This window comes from Folsomia candida, unplaced genomic scaffold (genome assembly GCF_002217175.1).
Source record: "Folsomia candida strain VU population unplaced genomic scaffold, ASM221717v1 Fcan01_Sc025, whole genome shotgun sequence".
In the NCBI taxonomy this organism is placed as follows: Eukaryota; Metazoa; Arthropoda; class Collembola; order Entomobryomorpha; family Isotomidae; genus Folsomia; species Folsomia candida.
Window position 1 is genome coordinate 774590 of NW_019091217.1, and position 20645 is coordinate 795234.

General features: G+C 42.4%; 4 protein-coding genes across 15 annotated transcripts in view; 2 read left to right on the top strand and 2 right to left on the bottom strand.

Moving 5' to 3' along the window:
* Window positions 1-603: 603 nt before the first annotated feature.
* Window positions 604-8081, top strand: LOC118438719. The gene is made up of 5 exons (XM_035859375.1): window positions 604-2195; window positions 2268-2455; window positions 2560-2850; window positions 2967-2996; window positions 6173-8081. Exons 1-5 carry the CDS (start codon window positions 1200-1202, stop codon window positions 7053-7055), a joined length of 2388 nt encoding a protein of 795 aa, XP_035715268.1. The 5' UTR covers window positions 604-1199; the 3' UTR covers window positions 7056-8081.
* On the bottom strand, window positions 7917-10728 carry LOC110859294 (lysosome-associated membrane glycoprotein 5). The gene is made up of 7 exons (XM_022108212.2): window positions 10407-10728; window positions 10270-10303; window positions 10038-10189; window positions 9820-9936; window positions 9652-9736; window positions 9080-9280; window positions 7917-8990 (listed from the first exon to the last, which is right to left on the bottom strand). The coding sequence occupies exons 1-7, from the start codon at window positions 10479-10481 to the stop codon at window positions 8836-8838; spliced, it is 819 nt and encodes a 272-aa protein (XP_021963904.1). The 5' UTR covers window positions 10482-10728; the 3' UTR covers window positions 7917-8835.
* A 368-nt stretch (window positions 10729-11096) lies between these two features.
* Window positions 11097-12379, bottom strand: LOC110859367 (ADP-ribose glycohydrolase MACROD2). Its single transcript, XM_022108315.2, has 6 exons — window positions 12217-12379; window positions 12009-12137; window positions 11812-11943; window positions 11635-11751; window positions 11458-11559; window positions 11097-11375 (listed from the first exon to the last, which is right to left on the bottom strand). The coding sequence occupies exons 1-6, from the start codon at window positions 12368-12370 to the stop codon at window positions 11176-11178; spliced, it is 834 nt and encodes a 277-aa protein (XP_021964007.2). The 5' UTR covers window positions 12371-12379; the 3' UTR covers window positions 11097-11175.
* A 428-nt stretch (window positions 12380-12807) lies between these two features.
* The window catches only part of LOC110859347 (MAP/microtubule affinity-regulating kinase 3), a 31165-nt gene continuing 23327 nt past the window's right edge, over window positions 12808-20645 (top strand). For 9 of the 12 annotated variants that reach the window (XR_004837042.1, XR_004837043.1, XM_022108286.2 and 6 more), the window contains exon 1: window positions 17954-18619. Coding sequence is in view for 3 of the 12 variants with exons in the window: in XM_022108293.2 (XP_021963985.1) it covers window positions 14055-14129 (75 nt within the window). In the remaining 9 variants the exon portion in view is untranslated. The other 3 variants (XM_022108293.2, XM_022108296.2, XM_022108294.2) reach the window with 3 other exon arrangements.

Below are 20645 nucleotides of genomic sequence, written 5' to 3' on the forward strand. Positions count from 1 at the left end.
CGTCGTGTGAGAGAGGTGAACAAATTAAATGATTTTGATGCAGAATGGTGACTTGGATGTGAGGAAATAATCCCAAAAGACCTCATCAAATTTGTGAAGAGGACATTAAATTAAAATTACTGGGAGCCTGGTTGAGGGGCTGGCTGGATGGGGAGCGGAGATAAAGGAGGAAACCTGAGCCTTCTCTTTTATCCAGTTCCTCCAACTTGAGCGCATCATGAGGGGCATAGAAAAGTAGAGGCTTTCGAGAGCATGTAAATCTTTGATGCTCTTCCATTTGATGAGATAATGATATCCGCGAGCTCATGGCGTAGCTGGGCTGAGCTTTCTCCAGCCCAAAACCAACCAACCTCCCGAGTCTCCGCCCACTCCGACGACGACAACACCACTTCTCTCCCCTGGACAACCACCACCACTTGGACGCCCTGCTCCATTCAACGGCGAAATAGGGTCCACACAAACCATGTCACCACTTGCCGCACATTCTACAACGTGAGAGCATGGTCAATTTCACATCAGCGCACAATACGGGCCTGTTTCCTTCAACAGTTTTCCAGGAGTGGGTGCTCTGGGAAGGAACGAATGACACTCGTTGAGACGACTACGTACTTTCCTCCCGTTCTGGGAACCACGTACGAGTTGTGGTAGTGACAAAGTGATGCTAGTCGGTTGGTTGGTGGCTATATGGATGTGTTTCTTGGTCCTCCAAATATCTTGAGGATGGTTCTGGAGAAAAAGTCGGAAATGTACTTGATCCGTCAACAAGTGGTCTCCGTCTCACATTCCCAACTTGGCCATTGTTCTGCTGACATGACACGACTCCACCACTCGACACTCTCTTACATTCCGCTAGGACGAGATTACATTTCAAAATAGTACCCAAATCAGTTTACACTCTCACCTCCAGCAACTCACAACTCCATATCCAGCAGCAGAAGCAGCAGAAGCAGTGTGTGCTCAGTTTACAACTTGGGACGACAAAAGTAATTCAAGCCGTGAAAAGTTTCAATAAGTCGCGAAACAAAACAGTGGGTGAAAGTGGTCATTCGAATCAATCCTCAACTCCCCATCAGCATCAGCATCCTCATTGACTGAGATCTGCTTACAACTAGAAAAAGTTTCACGGAGTTTTGTATAGAAAATAAAATAGAGGAAGGTACGATTGATCGATTCAGCGTTTCTCCAGTCATTGGGGCCAAATGAGACTCCCGATGAAAACGGGTGGTCGAGACACCCACGAGCAGCACCAGGCCCCCACCACGACCACCCCTCGATGTGCTGACATCATGGATCGCGAGGATCAAGGGGATCTCATCATCGACGAGTCTGGGGGGCAAGGTGAGATTTCTCCAGATAACCAGCCCCACTCTGTGTACCCAACAACAACCCCCACGCCCACGAGTGCTCCCTCCCCGTACAGTGAGAGCGAGGGAGGTCTCGTCCGCCCCCACTCTAGTCCCACCCCTTCGTCCACCACGTCCTACGAGCAGCTCGGTCACAACTTCGCCAAACCCTCGTCCTCTGCCCTTTCCCTCCTCGCCAACTCGAGAAAACAGGCAGCAGCGGCGGCGGCGGCGGCGTCCTCCCTGAGATACCACCCCTACTTTCGAAAGGTCATTGAGGACAACAACAACAAGGACGACTTCCCCTACGGAGGAAACCCATCTAACTCGCTCGTGCATTCCAACGGAATCTGGACCCCTTCGACCATGATCTCCTCCTCCTCCTCCTCTGCCCACTCCTCCAGCAGCACCAACAGTTATGCCAACTCTGGAGCCTATGTTGAGGACTTTAGCACCTCCCCCCAACAGCTCCAAGGCGGCGGCCCCACTTCGTCCCCAAACGAACTAAGCGTTCCCAATTCTGGGGAAAGCAACGTGGCCAACAGCAATATGGCCATGTTGCGAGGAAGCTTGGCAGCCGGCTATCTGTACGACATGACCGTCAATAGCTCACACCAACAACAGGTCAGCAGCAACAGCAACAACTATCACCACCACACCCACAACAATACTCAGCACCACCAGCAGCACCAGCAACAGCAGCATCAGCAGCATTCTCACCAATACAAAGTGGAGCAATCGCCATCTCCCACGCGGCCATATCTGCTCCCACACCATGGGAGCGATGGGGGTGGAGAAAGTCCCATCATGCCGGAAATCCACGTCAAGAATGCCTTCTTCACTCAGGACAAGGTCAGCATTCTCCCCACTTTGCACCCCCACCATATTTCACCATGTACATAAGTAGGCTGGTGAATTTTGCAGGTGGACACATTGTGCGACGTGATGCTGCGAGACAGGAACTACATGATGCTGGAATCCATCCTGAACGGTTTGTCCAAGGACATTCACGACTCTGAGAACGTGCTGAGAGCCCGAGCAGCCGTCGCCTGGTTCAACGGCAACTACAATCTCCTCTACAATATCCTCGACTCGCGCGTCTTCTCGTCCAGGTAATACTTTTGCAATATCTTTGACCAGACTTTAGAGACGAGTTCTGATTAGCCAGCCTCAATCAAGAGCGCATATTTAGAGGTTCATTTTTGTTGATTGGCAGGCACCACAAGGAGCTGCAGGACTTGTACCAAAGTGCGAGGTACTCGGAGGCAGGGAAAGTGCGGGGCAGGTCGCTGGGTGCAGTGGACAAGTATCGCATTCGGAGAAAGTACTCCTTACCTCGCACCATTTGGGATGGCGAGTCGACAAGCTACACGTTCAAGGATCGTGATCGCAAGATGCTTATCGAAGCTTATCGACGATGTCAGTATCCAAACGGGGAGATAAAAAAGGAGCTACAACTTCTTACTGGGTTGGACAAGAAGCAAATTGACAACTGGTTTAAAAACAGGTCGGTTGTACTGTCATAATTATTATGTTATACGCGAATTTGCACATTAACTTTCGATTGATTGAGTTACTTGGAGTGTTGTGTTGTGAACTAACTTTCAATGACTATTTTTTTAGGAGGCAGAGAGATCGACCTCACGATCAAAAGTAAGTTAACCATTTGTTCCCTGCTCATTCTTTGCCCACCGCGACTTTGCCTCCCGATTACGAGAATGCTGACCTAGTATTCCACATTCGTACTTGAATAATAACAACACCACACACACTCTCTCTTCAGAATCTCTCTTGTCATCGTCTCCAGACGTGCATACGTAGATAAATATGTGTAGTTAGTTATGTGCTTCAGCTTGAACTTCAACTTTGAAAGCTCAATTCCATTGGCTTTTCGCAATTTGTTACCGTAAGCACAACAATGGCTGGATGAATTCAAAAATATTTTGATTCATAAAAATTTGCGTGCTTTGCTAGCTGTACACAATGCAGGCTCAAATTACTCGTAAAATTCTCACACTCACGAGTCTCAATTCTGTGATGGTGCATAGAATAAAAAAATTGGCCACATTTTCGCTTGGAATTTGATGCCACCATAATTGAGAATGTATTTACTTAATTTCATCAATCGTAACGACGTGACGATGAAGGGATGACCTTCACTCACTCCGATTACACAACGAGCAACATGGAGAGCTTCGATTTCAGAGTGGGGTAACTCAAGCCTCCTTCGATCGCCTCTCGTTTGTATACTTGTAAAACAGCATCCAACGTCGTCATAATTTCGCTCCGCTTGGGTCGAAAGTGACAGCGACACATGTCCACGAGGATGGATGGCTGGATGGCGGAGTAGGATATGTGATAAGAGAGGAAGAAGAAGAAGGATCTCCTCCTCGCATTTCATTCATTGAGAGAGTGAGGACAAAAATGAGCCTTAAACGAGGTTCAGGCAGGGGTACTTTTATGCGTTCTTGTACAGGACGATAGTGTCGGTCGGTTCCCTTTCTTCCTCTCCTGTGTAGCAGTCAGTGGGTGTTGTCAACCATGATCTATGAGGTGAACCACCACCACACATGCATCGACTGCTACTATTTCGAATCCTACTTCTGAAACGATTCTAGGCCCAAGACCGGTGCAGCATGGCCAAAAGACATGAAGGGTTCCCTCTAAATATGCATGATCTGTGGCCGTGCACTCAAATTTTGCACCATTTTTTTGGACCTCGATCGATCGTGTCTTTTTAAATTCATAGTCTGCGGATCGGCATACTTTCTCCACGACCTGGCTACAACTTTGTCAAAGACTTATTTTCTTAATTAAATTATCGAATGTACATGCGTCATGTGTAGTACTTATGTAGAACATTTCATAAAAAAGCAAAACCGGACAATTATGGAAGGGCACAAAAGCCCTTAAAATCAACAACTTGCTCAGTGGCCACATGTGGAACCCATACGATACAAATTCACAAACGCTTTGCGGGTTCTTGGTCGTTTCTTTCGTCCTCTGTCCTTTTTCGGGGTTCGGTTTGGTTGGAAATTGTGTGTGCGAATGATTAATGGGCCTTCAAGCCCTTCCACTGTACGAGTCCCTTGATTAGCCCAATTGCCGACACTTGGAGGCTTTGCCACTGCCCAAATTAACAAAGTGTAACTGATACGACGGCATGACCACTGCTCCTCTCTTATCGAGGCAGGCATGGTTATTTTTAAAGTGCTCTTGGCTACCCCTCCCTCCCCCTCCATCCAGTCCTTACGAGCTCTAGCTAGCTGGTGGTTGTCATGTGAGGGTGATCCTGGTGTTCCTGGTTTCCAGGAAAAGTCCAACTCCACAAGAGCACGATCATCACTTAATGCCCAACTTATGAAGGATTCCTTTGTCCACCAATGTACTGCACTTTCCTCGTCAAGTGCACGCACATTGTGAATTTGATGAAACTACATATTTACCGAATTTTGTCATTGTCAACTTGCCATCGCAAGATTACTTCTGCGACCAATTGCCCTTGTCAGATAAAAAACATTCGAAAAACATTGGTTTGAAATTCCTTTAGCAAAAGCTGGTCGTATCGGTCAATTTGAGTACTAGCAATGTGCGAATTTTTTTCAGCTAATCCAAAGTCAGAGAGTAGGGGGCAAAGGTGAGGGTCAGAGTAATAACAATCCACATGCCACAGGCTGGGCAGATTGGATAAGGGAAATACATACATAGAAAAAGGCGGCGTCAGCAGAAGCAGAAGTGAGCGTGTGAAACAAGTCGTTAGTGTTAAAATATTTCTGTCTTGGTCCCTTATGACATACTCGCACCACTCGACACCATTATTTGCCTGTGAATACTTATCACAAGAATCAGCACCATTTATGACCATTAATCTCGCAAATGTGAAATTGTTCCGATCGGTTGCGAACATTAAAATATTTTGCAATATTTTTTATGTCAACGCTTATTTTTATCTCTTCTCCTTTATGACCGGATCCAGGCTTTGAGGCTCCAGCTGAAATCTCTTGCTGGATTGAAATACTTTTCTTGTAACCTTGTCGAGAGTGCAGAGATCATGTACAAAAGTCGCCACCAATGCTCTGCTGGTTCTTGTTTAATGGTTAACAACACAAACTCGTGATAAGTCATGTCTCGTTGTCCGTTCAACAATTAGCGATTCTTGATAAGCGCGGACTAGAGATTACTTACGTTGTATATCTACATGTACGTTTCCTAAGTGTTATTCAATGGATATAAACTGTAATCGCCGAGTCAAAGAAATATCTACAGATTATGTACATTACACATGCAGTGCTGCTAAAACATACGTGAAGATTACTCAGAAAAGTAACCCAATTGTGTCAAATTGTATTTTAAGTGTGGAGTGTGGTCATAAAGGAAGTTTGTAATGTGGATCATTTAGCGAGGCATCAAATTCACTTTTCTCTCATCACTCGTATTCCATATTCATTCTAATTGCGCATATAAAAGTGGGAGACAGCCTTGTAAAATTTGACACCGAGAGCATTCCAATAAATTCCGAAAAAGACGTAACACTTTTCAGTGATTGGAAAAAATGGCACTCCGTCAAGTGTTTTTCCAAGATGGATGAGTAATAATAAAAAAATGACCGTCTTTGCCACTCGTACAATTTTGTTTAATAGTCCAACTCTTAACTATTTAGAAAAGATGATGAGTCGTTCGTGCTTAATCACCTAAACGTGTCTAATCCCTAGAGAAATAAATACTTTAATCGCTTCGCTTAATTTTACGATCTGCTTCAGTAGCACACATTTGCAAACATTCTGTAGAATTGTTGTCTTATCAAAATATTTCGTGTTGTTTACTTCAAGGCCACGGAAAGCCAATAAGATGCATCATCATCCCCCGGGAGACGGTGGGGGGCTTGTGATGACGCCAGCCTCGTCGGCAGGGAGTGGTTCCACCCTCATCTATGCCAACATGTCCTACCAGTCCATGGGGGAGGACAGCATGGACGTCAAGTACAACCCCTACAACAGCAACATGGGGCCCACGCCCACACTGGCACAGATCAAATCTTACAATGAGATGGCCAACTCTCCAGCCCCCTCGCCAGTCATCACCCAAAAGAAGACCAATAAACGGTCACATAAGAACAATTCGACGGCCTGGGCCAAAGATGCGGCTGCTCTGGTTGGCGAAAAGTTGGGGAAGCGAAAGCGGGTGAAAGCATCCGCCACCACCACCGCCACTTTGGGAGGGGATGGAGTTACCACGAGCGGAGAAAGCCATCATCCCTACGCAGCATCCTACTCGGATCTCTACAACGGGGGAGGGATCAGCGGTCGGAAGGTGAACACGATCGTCGTGAATGTGGGGGGCAGTGGGGGGACGGGTGCTGAGGACGAGGACGACAATAGCAACCCCTCTTCTTTCCATCAGCAGGGCGGTCACCACCACCACCACCAGAACCAGCAGCAACAGTACTCTGGGAGCTGCAGCACCCTCATGTTGAACCACCACCACCACCACCATCAGGGGGGACTTGCAGGGATGGGTGTGGCGATGGGATGGCCTGGGTGGCAAACGTCGTCGTCCTCGTCCATGGGGGCTGCGGGGTCGACGGAATCCTCGGGCTACTCCCCAATGACCATCCTTCCCAGTCTGGCAGCCAGCTTTAACCACCCCTCAGCCCATCACCACCATGCGATGAACGTTCTCAACTCGGAGGCACGGATTCAAGTCCAGGCGTAAAACGAATCAGTTAATACAGATCATACTTTTTTGGCATAATACTAATTATCTCCAGAAATTGCCAGTTGATTTTGCGGAATCGGCATCATACGCAAAATACAGATTACATAAGCACAGTTCAATAATGCATGCATTCAAATCTCGGTTTCATATTGTGTTTTATAAGCTTTAACCTCAAAATCAAAATCAAAATAAACAATAGGTCCAACCCCCTCCTATGATGCATTATTTTACTCTTTTGCCCTGTATTTCGAGATGCAGTAAAACAATAATAATGTTGTAATTCTAGACGCATCCAACCCAACCACCATTAGCTACACACCTATGTTACGGGAAGGCTTGATAAGTAATCGTAAAAGTTTGCATGCCCAAAACTCAAATGCATAAAGCAGAGAAGGAGTTGTCAGTGATGATGAACATGATAATTACATTGCTTTCTGGATTAGGAAGTGTTCACAGTTTTAGCCAGTAAAGTCGCCTCACAAATCACAATGAAAGTGAAGATGAAAATGAATAAACTCACATGGAGTGGACTTTGCAGAAACATAATAATGAACGCCTAAGGTCGGCTGGCGACTCAATAAATTCGCCCTTGAGAAACACCCACGACGAACCCCATTTCCTCCCAGTGTAGCTTTTCAATTAATTGAGCACGTGACTAATCACACACATTTAATTGTAATTAGAACTATGGGTCATCTTTGTTAGTGCAATATTATTGACCATCATCATCATCACATTAGCATTTATTCAAGTCTTTATCAGTATAGATTTATTGTAACTACTAAATAATTTTATGGGCAATGATAATATTTTTGCTTGGCTTGAGAGATACGAAAGGAAACAAATTGCTGATGCTTATTATTTTAATTGATTTTTTTATTATTAAACTCTTCCTCCAACGTCTCAGCTACAAAATAAGTCAGTTATTATTGTAAATTATTGTTACAAAATGAGCAGAATATAATGTTATACTGATATTCATGATGATGAGATACGGAAGAATAATTATTGTGATTGTGTTGATATCTGTTGTAATTTCGTACTTCCATAAAATTTTCTCTGCCAATCATCTGCATAAATAATTACGTTTGCCTGCATTCATTTCCTCCTGACGATTCAAATAATAATGTTTATCATGCGGGATTTCAGCACCGTCCTCACCATTGGAATAATCCAATACAAATAAATATGAGTATTATATTTTACGAGATAATATAAGCCCTCTCCTACACGATAAATTGTAAACTATCTTTTTAAGCATGTACATTTTCTCATAAATCTCATCAATAATTTAAAATCACTTGAACGAATAAGCATAACACTCAACAATCAAATCACACAGTCGTAGATACTAATTATGCAATTCACACTCCAATGCATATTCGCACAGGCATATTCAACCATCTACTTACATATTATACTAGGGCTAACAAATCCGATAAATCCGTTTGTATCCGTTAGCATGTAAATCCGGTTTACATGTAAATCGGGGTTTACACGTTAATGCATTCACCTACCTAAATACAAATGGATTTCGGGTTTGTCTATACACATTGGTGGCGTGGTTTTGCATGTAATTGTCAGTACAACTAATGGAAGACAGTGTTTGTGGCCACTATACATAATGTATTTAATTAATTAATTAAGTACAAGGGTCATTCGTGCACCATTCTCTTCGTGATATTTTCCCTTCTCGTTCAAAACAGTGAAAGAAGTCAAGTTTTCGTTGAGAATTGCATTTTTTGAGTCGAGGGGACGTTGTTGTTCTCGAGATTCCTCATTCCATCGTGTCGTACTCGATCTTCTTGACCTTGACGTACCGATAGCCCCCGTAGCCACCAATCGTGCCCAGGACGGCGAGGGCCAGGACGCTCCCCACCACCAAGGGCACCGTCTCATCCTTCCGCCCTGCCTCCTCAGAACATTTGAACGCTGCAATTCATAAATTATGTACATGTCCATGTAGTCCTTGCGAACCAAGGTGTGCACATGCCAAATAACTAAATAATCCTCAAACTGACCGTCTCCGTACTGTCGATGTGTCATGGCAGCAAAAGGCTGAATTTGGAACCGGGTGAGTCTGACAGTGACCCTGGCAGCCCTCTTGTCATCGTAGAGTTTGACATCTTTCGCCATGTTGCACGTGTAGGACCGTCCAATGGGGGTGAGGAAGAGGGTGAGTGGATCCGCGGAGTGAACTTGTTGAAATTGTCCAGCATAGTCTGTGATGAATGAGACAGAAATTCCCCTTTGATATTTAAGCAAGAATTGAGCAAATATCTCAAGAAATGATAGGAATAATGGGTCACACTTTTCAACAAAACATCGGCAGGCGTGGGAGAACCAGTTTATGAACTATTCCGCACTCTCTAAAAGATCCCTTGTTGCGTGGCTCGCATGATTAAAATTGGACAAAGGTTCATGAGCTTGCAATCCTGGAGTGATGATTACGCAAATTACTACAATTATTATGTTTCTTTTAGTGGTGATGGAAAATTAACTTCTTTGCAACGTCAAGATTTCGAGTGTATACAGAAAAAAACATATGCAAATGTATATCAGGAGAGGACCTGTAGTTATTTCAATAGTTTACCTTGAGTCGCATTGCCAAACGCTTTGTCTGAGGTGTTGTAGCTGAGTTGGATGTCATCCACGTAATAGGCATCGCTCACTCGGGACTGCACAAAGTCAGAGTTTACAAAGTGTACATAATCATGGCGTAAATCAGGAAACCTTTGCAAGTGAGCAGTTGGTTGTATACCTTTTGGAAGTGCCAGGCGAATTTGAAGGTGCCCCAAGTGAGGGTCATTTTGGAGTCCTCGCCACTCCCACAACTCCCCTTGGACACTGCCGACTTTGGAACTGATATCGTGATTTTCTGCCAGCCAGGTAATTATTTAGTACAAATCGATTCAAGTGCACATATTTAAGCATGAGCTTATGCCGACTAATAAAATTGAATGACACTGGAGTGCGTACCTTGTTCCCAGTGCGTTTGGGCTCTATGATGAGCTTCATGTTCATCCTCACAAGAACGCAAGGCATGCTCTGACCGTCGTACACAATGTACTCTGTCGGTGGGGGTTCTGGCGTTGTCGTCGGTGCAACGCCAGATTCTCCCAGCACTCCTCCTGCAAAATCCACAATTATGACATCCATCCATCCATCCATATATTTCCCACTAGAGTTCGTTCTGATCTACCGTGCTCACCAGAAAAGATGGAACCCCCTCCAATTTCTGCATCCTATATCAACAACATCAATATTGGTCTTATGTAACACATTTATCTTGAAAATGCATACCTACTCTTAATATTTAGTTACTGTTAAGCTTGCAAGTGTGGTTACCTGAGCGGTGCAGAGGTATACGAGACTGGAACACACGAAAAAACACAATTTCGACAGGGACACAGCTAGCGACATACTTTTTCTGTAGCCACGCACTCCCACTACACGATGCTGGAGAGGATTTGACTCTTGGCACCAGCTCCTCTGCAAATGGGTCAATTTATTCTCAGGGGCAGATCTAATGTCACCGTCGTCAGTTATTAGTTAACTATTAGTTATTAGTTATTAGTTAGTTATTATTAGCTCATATTTCCACCAAGCAGGTTGACGGCTAGAAGAGGTGTTGGTTGGTTCCGAGGATATTAGTGTGACAAGGTCCATATACATACGTACCGCACATGAGAACGGGTGGCACATTCGTAGGTTGGGGCTGCTGCTGCTGGTGAAAGCAAAAAGACTTTCCCCTCGCGCAGTCAGCCACTTCCCGACTCGAACTTTCTCCGGGATGCACTCGACCCACAGGATTAGATCAATATTTGAATGAATCCCAATCCCACAACTTTGTGCACATTATCAACGAACCATCATGCCGCATTTTCGCTACAACAATGAAAGCACGAAAGATGCAGATACAAGGCGGATGTACGTATATGCATATGTACATATAGCCTGATCGTGAGTGCAGCTCATCAGTTCACAGGTATTTATTCAATCGAATGCAATGTAAAATTACAGATTTATTCGCCTTCTTAAGGATACAAAACGCACGCTCATTCATACACAAAAGCAGAATGTATGTACATAACTATATTTATTTACTATAATTTTTTCATATCACTCGTGAAGTGGAAAGTACACCTGCATTAATTCCCGATAAACTTCTAGATCCTCTGCCCGATGAATTGCAAAGCACACTCTGTCCACATCGTCGGGATGTCTGTCCAAGAATTTTCGAACGCAATCCAGCGCAATGTGAGCAGCCTGTTCGGCAGGGAAGCCATTGGTTTGTGTAGAAATGCAAGGAAATGCCTAAGAATATCTACAATTTCATGGCTGTTCTCTCTCGCTGATAGTAATTTTAAAATTCTTGTGACTAAATTGAGTGACATACGATCGTCTTCAAACTGTTCAGGAGCATCAGGTTGAGACAACTTACGTAGCAGGCTGTCAACTGTAGGGTGGTGACCAACAGGTCCCACAGTATGGATGACATCTGCACGTTCAAATAATTTCAAACCAGGATATATGGAAAGTTTGCGGTATTGAGTACATTATTTTGAGTATGTACATTTGGCAGGGAGCCTGTAACCTCCAGTGATTTTTGCCTCCCCGATGTCACAACCACGAAGCGTCTTGCACTCCAACATTAGCTCTTTTCCTGCCGCCAAGTGAACTATTTTGTCACCTTGAACAAGTAATATCGGGTCAAATCCATCTCTCAAATAATCCTAATGAACTTTTGTACATTCTCCTCCCGTTCCCATCATGTCCAGCGATGTGGGATTGACAATTGCATCGAGTTCAACTGCAACGATGTTGCCCTGTCCCATTGTCACTCGGTAGTTGACGGGGAACTTCAGAGGATACTTTCTCTTCTCTGCAAAAACGTGGAAAACAAGGGTGCAACGTGACTTGATGATTTGCTTGAGACGCACGACTCACGACTAGTGGGTGGGATCCTCATATGCTCAAAGTACACTGGCCAAGGGCGAATCCTGTCCAGGTCGAGATAATTCCCCTTCACAAAGTATTGCTGGCGTTTCTCATCAATGTCCATGTGGAGGTATTTCTCTGCCAATGTCAAATCGCAGCTCAGTTTGTCATAAGTGGCATAAGTTTCATCCTGCATGTTTAAGTAGTAACTTTTCACCTTTCACGGGTCTCCAACTTTCGTCGTACACTTTCACCGTGGCTCGATGAGAACTGGAATGGAACGTTCTCTGGGAACAAGAGTCAGTCGCTTGAGAATAGGACCATCTCATTTTTCCCCTCGCCCATGAGCACAATTTCTTTACTGACATCATCTGACTGAATCCAATCGTCATAATATTTTCTAATATCTGCACTGTATTAAAATGCCTTTTAAGATCAGCAAATTTCGAGGAATTGACACAAGTTGATACATTACCCTAGCAACTTTGACAAGCTCTATTCCATATAATATCAAAATATCAATCTAAAATTTCAGATTTTGATATCAGTGAATATTAGCAAACTCTTGTCTCAACATGCCCAAAACGACCCCACCACCACCTGCCATCTCCCACCGGAGCATCTCGTGGAGGACCCGGTCCACATCCAGATGCGAGATGGTGCGAGATGCATCCTTTTGAGCCCCTCGAGTGGGAGTGGCTACCGACGCTGCCCATCCACCCATTTCGACACGCCTCGACATTTTTCGACCTGGCGAATACTACCTTCTTAAAATTACTTGTAGCTCTTATTAAAGTTATATTAGTTACATTGGGTACTTTGCCTCGAGAAGGACGAGTTTGATGAATGTGTGTGTGTGTTATTGCATGGAATGCATATAGACGAGTCAGTTGAACCAGTGTGTTTGGGAACGGGCCGGGCATTTATCTCGCAGGCCACTAACTAATTGGGGTAAGCAAACTTTGCGATCGTCGTCGTCGTCGTCCTGACCTCGCTCGATGCCAAAACAATTCCTCCTCCCACCCTTCTTCGTCCTCCTTCTCCAACTACTTGCATCTTTGTTGGAAAAAAATATCCTCTCCTGGTTTAATTGACAATTAGCTAACTAATTTTTAAAAAAGTTAATTTAAAGGGACAGGAATAAGTTTTTGTAACTGGGATTGATTTTCAGAACGAATAAGGTATTAGTTGACAGGTGGTTGGTTGATTGAGCAATTCTTAGATTTGTAACAAATCATTGTTTTGAGTGGAATGAGTTGAATAATATTTACAATCGATTGTGTTGCAGTAAGTTCGTATAGATTTTCACAATTCGCTTTACCATTGTATTATATAGGTTGAGTTGTTGAATTTGTATTTTTAAATTGTACGTTTTTTAATATATAATGATAAATCTAAAAATGAATGATTAATTGTTCGTTTCAGGCGTGGAGGTTATAACCAGTTCCTCCCACAGTAATTGGGCCAACGACCTTAAGTGACGAGAATAACTATATTTACAAGAAATTTATTGGACATAACGGCACACAAAATGTCGAAAAATAGGAAAAGTGGCGAAGAATGATGTGTACTACATAGAATTGTGACAGTTATGGCCTGCCAAAGCTTGGGAACAACTCCTCCTCATATTGACGAGGTTTAAAGTTTCGGGTGAGTAAATGGAATGCGTAATTAAGCCGCTAGACACTAGATTGTCGAAAGTGATGAAGGTGCACTAATTAACTGTGTTTACTTTGTAGACGATTGAGATGACTACTAAAGCAGAGTACTAAAGTCAGAGATGTATTGATTCAACAACAATAATATCACCTTTCTTGGTGGAATAAGTTGCAAATTTATTAGAATCATTTTAATGGATAAGTAAGAGGAAGATATTCTGGATATTGACCACTTTTCACACCGTTTTATCCCTTCCTCCCTCGAGTCCCCACTTCTTTAAATTGCTGGCCATTTATATCATTCAGAAGACTCCAGCAGAGATTGTGCTTCATCCATCCTTCATAATTCTTGATCACCACTGACGACAATTTTTTTATCGGGCTTTGAATCTTGATCATGTCAAGTATGAGGACCACACTTGCAACGGTCCCTGAATCTCTACCTGCTGATCACATCACTCCAACCACCAAGGTAAGCAATCCTTTCATTTTTTGTCATTAAATTGCTAACGATCACATCAGCATTAAAGTTTCCAAAATTTCTTATTTTCCCTGTCTGTCATTATTCTGACGTAAAGTGTCCAACAGTTTTCTTTCGATATGTTCGTCATTGACACGTGACTCATTCCTCTATGCATTTTAATCTAAAAATATAGTCTATGAATACTAGTTATCGTTGACATTGTCTGATGATGCATATGGTCACGGCATGATCATCAAGTAAATAGTGGTTCATACTCAATTCATGATTATAATTCATGATAATTGCCTATCCGCGTCGGGTACTAGTCATTAGCCTCGTTTGTTTCTTCGCAATATTATTATGTTTCCAAGAAATGTTTGGTTTCCTCCACCCTTCCGGACTCAGAGAGAGAGAAATGAATAAGAAAACCATGTCCATTATGGCATTTTCCTTGTTAGGTCGATCGAATTACTTCTTTTTGTGAGTGTCGATATGAAACATCCGTCCGTCCTCGCGTCTTGGGGCCGGCTGGAGTCGCTGGAGAAAAATAAATAGAAATAAGTATTCATGAGATGTATGGAATTCTCTTCAACGCAGCTCTTAAATGTACTCGTGATGATTCTGATTATGCTGACGAGTTTCATTTACATTTGTTCCACTTGGTTGGGTTAAATGATTATGTATTATGCATTAGTTAAAATATGCATTAATAAAGCAGAAAAGTTTACGGATAAAAAACACTGGAGCTCAAGTACAAAATACAATACAGCAGCAGCGTACCGGGTTGTCTTGCGTATTATAGTTTATCCATCATAAATAATCGTGAACCTATGACTTGCCTGACTTTATAATCATATGCAAGATGCGATGGGCTGCTTCTTCAATGCGTCGTATTGTTTCTTCCTTGGATATTCTTGATAATAAATGGTTTCCAGTTTTGGTGCCAAACCACTTAACATTAATAATGTACATGTTGTTGTTTGGTCGTCGAGTTTGACGTAAAAGGTTTTGCCATCAGCTAAACTGATTGTTGGTGGTGACATGGCATACACCAAGTAAATCTGAAACGGTATTCAGTGTCCTCGTCGTTCGTTTACATAATAATATAAGTGCAAAATTCCAAGGCTTCTTGTCTTCTCTGCGCATTTCAAATTCGATTCAGTTTCCTGGTGGAACAAATCTTGAAAAATTGTGACCAAACGGCGAATGAATGAATTTGCTGTTTCATTAAAATATTTTGCTGTGCATTTGCAAAAGTTTTTCTTAGCAGATATAAGATTTAGATGATCGCCACTCTATGGATCCATTCAATTGTTCATATGACATGCAAATCCATAGGATAAGAGACGGGGCGTTATTTTTATTTTCGCTTGTTTAAAAACGACTCGAGAAATTCGTGATGAATTATTATTTCAATTTCGCACAACTCTCGTCATGTCGAATTACACGTAGGCTATGGTCTTCTACTTAATGCAGCCATTATATATCGGTATTCATCCATCCATCCATCCGCCCATCTCAAGTTTCAATTATTCAGACTGAAAATCTTGGGTGTCATATTTCAAACTTTCTTTGACATGTTCTTTCAATAATGTTATGTAACATTTTGTACTCAGACTGATCCTGAGTACGACAACCTTGAACTATGCAATGTTACAATGTCACTAATTATTAATCCGGATAAACAGAAATACTAGTTGAACTGGTCAGAATATGATCAGCTAAAAATTGCATACAATTTACATTGGTTAAATTATACAGTTTCCGTTTCTGTTGTGAGCTAACCCTTCCAACTGACAACGAGACCACGACCCGATGGTACCCACTTCCTTTTTGTGTATTCACTTCACTTTTATGTTTTTGTCGAGTTACGTCATATGCCTGGATTGTCTCCTTGCTAATCGCATCAAAATCCTTTGTATGTTTGTAGTAAGCCAAGTATAATGCTGCAATATTCAGAGAATGTTATCTTTTACATCAAATGGTAGTGATGAAATGATCTTGTCGTTGAATCAGCAGCCTCGTATGCAAACCTACAATTTAAAATTTTGTTTAGCTGTACTAGTTTTATCATATCAATTATTGCGTGGATAGAATGGACGCTTCAGTCTTGTTTTGGGATATGATGCGCTTACTTTAGTAGTAGAGACTGCTAATAAAGACGCCACACTGAGGATTATCTAACCCAACCTAAAGTGCCTACGTATTGTGGCTGGGTGACTACCCCTGCATTTTGAACATAGTACCACAAAAGTAATAATAATAACGTAGTACCTAATTAATTGTTATAGATATACGCCTGTGATTTGGTGGTAGTCAGTTCTTGATTTAATTGGTTTTTCCCATGCATTAGGAAAAAAATCCCCGTTACCCGTTATTTCAAATGTTTTGGGTTACAAGGAAAAAGAGACGAGGCTCAGGATTCGGTTCGCTCGCTACATATTGTTCGAAACAAAAAGTGTGCGTGTGTGTTATTACTACATAAATATTACGGTGAGTATGAGATATTTGAGAATGCACTGCATTCTATACAGCAAGAGTATAGAGAATCAGTTTTATAGCGGTTGGTTTTGGTAGGGGCAATAAGTTAGCGTCGTTTTTAGTGAGGTTTGTTAACCAAAGTGTAAGGCCAGTTATATGATATTCCCAGTAATACCAGCTATGCTCTCAAAACAACACAAACGGGAGAGTTATTAATAATAATAGAATAGTGAGATAATTGGCGAAATCAGAGCAGAACAAATAGTCGGACTTGTCATTAGTGAGATTATATACCACACTGCAATGCATCAAATGCACGGTTTGAAACTGTACGGCTACTCGAACACCATAAGATACATATAATTATGCAGGGATACAACGTGTTGCACACCAACCACAACAACAATATTAAAAGTTTAAAAGTCGACATGATTAAATGCCATCCAATCAAGCTAGGCTTACGGTTGTTGTTTCATTTGCAATCATAATCATCATCATCGTAAGACTGACACACATGCATTATTAGCTAACGCATACTGTTATTTATGATCGGCTTGACTGCTATGTACAAGCGAGTGAGGAGAGTGAAAAGAAGTTTGCGAAATTGTTGGCGTTGTATCCTACAACTTGTAGGATGTGAGCAGAATAGTGGTGTATTGAATTGACTGTAGCGGTGGTGGTGTGGTCTGCCATATGAATGATTAATAAATGGGAACATGTGCATTCTCATTCTTCTTCATGACAGAAAAGGCTTTGCTTGGATATTCGTCAAGGTTTTAACGCCAAGCATGATGCAAAAATGTATACCTCCCCACACACACACCGCACAGATTGATAACACTCGCTCCTCGCTATATCACTCAATTCATTCCTTTACAGATGTTGCTAAAGAGCAAAAAGGCAGACCACCACACTTGTCGAGAGTCCAAACGTACTAGGTTACGATAGACACAACTACAATTCAAATCTTCAAACTTGTCTTATTATAATAACCATCTCTTCTTACGGGGGCTCGTTTACGTTTTTTTTATTGTGTTATTAGTGTTATTACCGAATACCAAAGTTGTGTTGTTGGGACTTTTGTAAAAGGCGAAGTGTAGGAAGGAGCAGTAACAAGCGAAAACCACTCGAGAATCATAGAACGTTCTCATTCGACAACTTTTTGATCAATCGGGATCTGGCTTCGGACGGCACACACACACGGTAGCAGAATCCTCTGCCGTTGGTAGCGCGTTGAGGATTCAGCAAGCAGCGAATATTGTAGTACACATGTGCAACTGCTTCAAACTCTGTTAGAAGCAACTCCGAGGTTACGGCCTGCTCAGTGAAAAGGCTCGAGTGGAACGTGGATGTGGTGCTGCTTTCTCCGGTCGATTCCATTCACAGCTCAGTCTGTGTCTCCAATTCCGGGAATACACTTTCCTCCTCCGCCTCCTGACTCTTCTTTGTAACCTTTTGGACAGTGATCACTCTGATAAGAGCTCGGACAAGTGATATTGTTCATGCTTCTGTAACAGCTTCATTGCTGAGCAGCTGAGGTCTGTTATCCCAGAAGGTGTTTTTCTTGGGTTGCGTGCAAGTTCTGGGTGTAACTAGCAGCATTGACTACGACGATTGAACGCCCAATAAACGGTGTAGCGAGCGAGCAAGCGAGGTAAATCTTGGTCTGCAAGTAAGTAAGTGGCACTTTAGAATTTGCAACTCTTGTTGGATTGAAAGGGTGGAGTGATTAAAAGCCTGTTGAAGAACTTGAGTGTCGTAATAACTCGCCAACCAAGAAATATAGTGAGTGAGCTATTGAATGAACTAGCCTCACCCTGCAGCCTACGCAAAGTGTACTTTGGCCTCTGATCCTCACGTTTGAATTTGCACTCAAGCTGCTCCTTCTCTTTCTTATAATAGGATATACACAACCGCTGGAACACTCGCGTTTTCTGTGTCTGTGAATAAGTTTTCCTGTGATTCGAGTTATAAAACTGCTTTCATTTCGTGAAACTAAAGTATGGTTTAAACACAAGGTAACAATTAGTTAGCAACAATCGGTTATTATGCGATATTTGCAACAGTACGCTACACGACATACATAATGTCATATCAGTCACTGCATAAAATTCCATCCATCAATTCCTCCATACCGTCAACCAGTCAAAATGACATGGAGTGCTCCTAGAGCCAAGTTGAACTTTTCTCCTGGCGTGCTATCCAAATTAATGTGGAATTTTTTGGTGTTTTTCGTTGCAAAATAAGTACGTACAAGCGTCAACCAAAAGCCAAGGATGAAAGGTTTGGTTAAAAATTTAGAATAGGATGAGAATTGGCTGTGAATGAGTGAGGTGGATGTGCGACTGGAATCACAAAGTCGATTTTTTTATATATTAGTATTACCAGCACAGCTCGTCGCGAAGAGAAGATGATGACACAATATGCAAGGCTATCTTGTTTATTTTTTAATCATCATTCATGTACTTTTCCAGCAACCTGTGCACACACAAAAACCAGCCTCATCCAGCCAAAAGCAATCATAAGGCGTTTCAGGCAGACATATTGAATTTATTATCGAGCAATTGTTAAGATTTATCGGTTGAATCACCACACTGGCTTCGCATAAATCCACGTTATGCAAATCCCTTTGCAGATGGCCTTTTTTTGTAGGTGTACATAGTTTCATGTGATTTTGCAATTTGTTCATGGCAGTACTCCTTGTGCATGGCAAAATAGCATCTTCCTCTTGGCATTGGTGCGGGTTCTTTTGATGGAGGTTTGACTCCTCGTCATATTGGTTACATTTTATGATTGGCGAGTTTATTGTTACTCGTCGTGGATTATTAGGATGTGCGGAATAGCAGTCACGTCAAATCCATCCTTGTCATCAACTGAGCCTACGCCCATAAAACTGTGTCATTCATATGCCGCATGTTAAGAGTTTTTATGTCGTGTGATGAAAGAGAAAGATGTCACCCAGTCAGTCAATCAGTCATAGCACTCTGTAGTATCGTATCACAGACAGTACGGATCTCTGCTATTCCAGTTTACTACGTGAAATTAATGATTTGTAACAATCGTTCTCTCAGCGCAGCCATTATTATGCAACTCGGTCGTATTTCTCTCTGCTGTTAATGTCAGTTATATCCAGAAGTAGGAGGGAAACTCGCATCTCGACTGGATTTTTCAGCTCTTGTAGAAGATAAAGCTAGCGCTGCAACCCGAGTCAAATTGCTGGCATAAGGGACATCGGCTCAGTCTGTAGCATAAGCACGCGGGTTCAAATCTCAGTAGAGGCTAGTTTACATTTTTGCAAGCCAGTTTTGACTAAAATGCTTTTAACTTTGCCATAAGAGGTCAAGTTCTACTAGTAGGATATTCAAACCGCACCGACAGCGTGTGGGGGTGTGGTCAGTATGAAAAAATGATGATATTGACCACTCCCCAATATCTTCCCGGGGGTGGTCCGGCTATGTTGCTAGTAGAACTTTACCCCCTATACAACGGTATAACATTGTGGTCAAAACTAGGTTGCAAAAAGTAAATTTATCTGTACCGTGCTGCGGTTTGAACCTGGAATACTTGCAGTCAAGCCGAGCCGATGTCCCCTACGCCAGTGTGTTTGACCCGAGTTGCAGCGCAAGCTTTATCTTCTACAAGAGCTGAAAAATCCAGTCGAGATGCGAGTTTTCCTCGTACTTCTGGATATAACTGACATTAGTTCTATGCATATATCCATCATGGTTTATCCTTGCTGACGCAGTGTTGCAAATCGTATGATATGGTGCGAAGGCGGATTATTATTTCCATTTTATGAAACGACTGTCGTTGTAATAATGTGTAAAATTGCGTGTCGTTTACACTATACTAATCCCAAGGACTCGCAGTAAGATTAAGATGATGATAGCAGAGCCAAATTTTATAGGATTCTTTATTTTACTGCTGGCTGGCTGTAAACAGGGGATATTTGGTGATGAAGGTGAATGAAATCTGCTATTCGTGTTCATGTGGCAACAAAAATCTGTTAAATTTCACAAATTATTGGCCACTTTTGTTCACAAA

What these genes read in the sequence shown, in the direction of transcription:
- LOC118438719 (XM_035859375.1), top strand. Translation starts at nt 1,200, where the DNA reads ATGAGACTCCCGATGAAAACGGGTGGTCGAGACACCCACGAGCAGCAC. An exon ending in TCGCGCGTCTTCTCGTCCAG is followed by an intron (nt 2,456 to 2,559) that starts GTAATACTTTTG and finishes GTTGATTGGCAG; the next exon opens with GCACCACAAGGAGCTGCAGG. An exon ending in GATCGACCTCACGATCAAAA is followed by an intron (nt 2,997 to 6,172) that starts GTAAGTTAACCA and finishes GTTTACTTCAAG; the next exon opens with GCCACGGAAAGCCAATAAGA.
- LOC110859294 (XM_022108212.2), bottom strand. Translation starts at nt 10,481, where the DNA reads ATGTCGCTAGCTGTGTCCCTGTCGAAATTGTGTTTTTTCGTGTGTTCC. An exon ending in AGGGGGTTCCATCTTTTCTG is followed by an intron (nt 10,190 to 10,269) that starts GTGAGCACGGTA and finishes TGGATTTTGCAG; the next exon opens with GAGGAGTGCTGGGAGAATCT. An exon ending in TCGCCTGGCACTTCCAAAAG is followed by an intron (nt 9,737 to 9,819) that starts GTATACAACCAA and finishes GACTTTGTGCAG; the next exon opens with TCCCGAGTGAGCGATGCCTA.
- LOC110859367 (XM_022108315.2), bottom strand. Translation starts at nt 12,370, where the DNA reads ATGATGTCAGTAAAGAAATTGTGCTCATGGGCGAGGGGAAAAATGAGA. An exon ending in TTACAGGCTCCCTGCCAAAT is followed by an intron (nt 11,560 to 11,634) that starts GTACATACTCAA and finishes TTGAACGTGCAG; the next exon opens with ATGTCATCCATACTGTGGGA. An exon ending in TGAACAGTTTGAAGACGATC is followed by an intron (nt 11,376 to 11,457) that starts GTATGTCACTCA and finishes AGATATTCTTAG; the next exon opens with GCATTTCCTTGCATTTCTAC.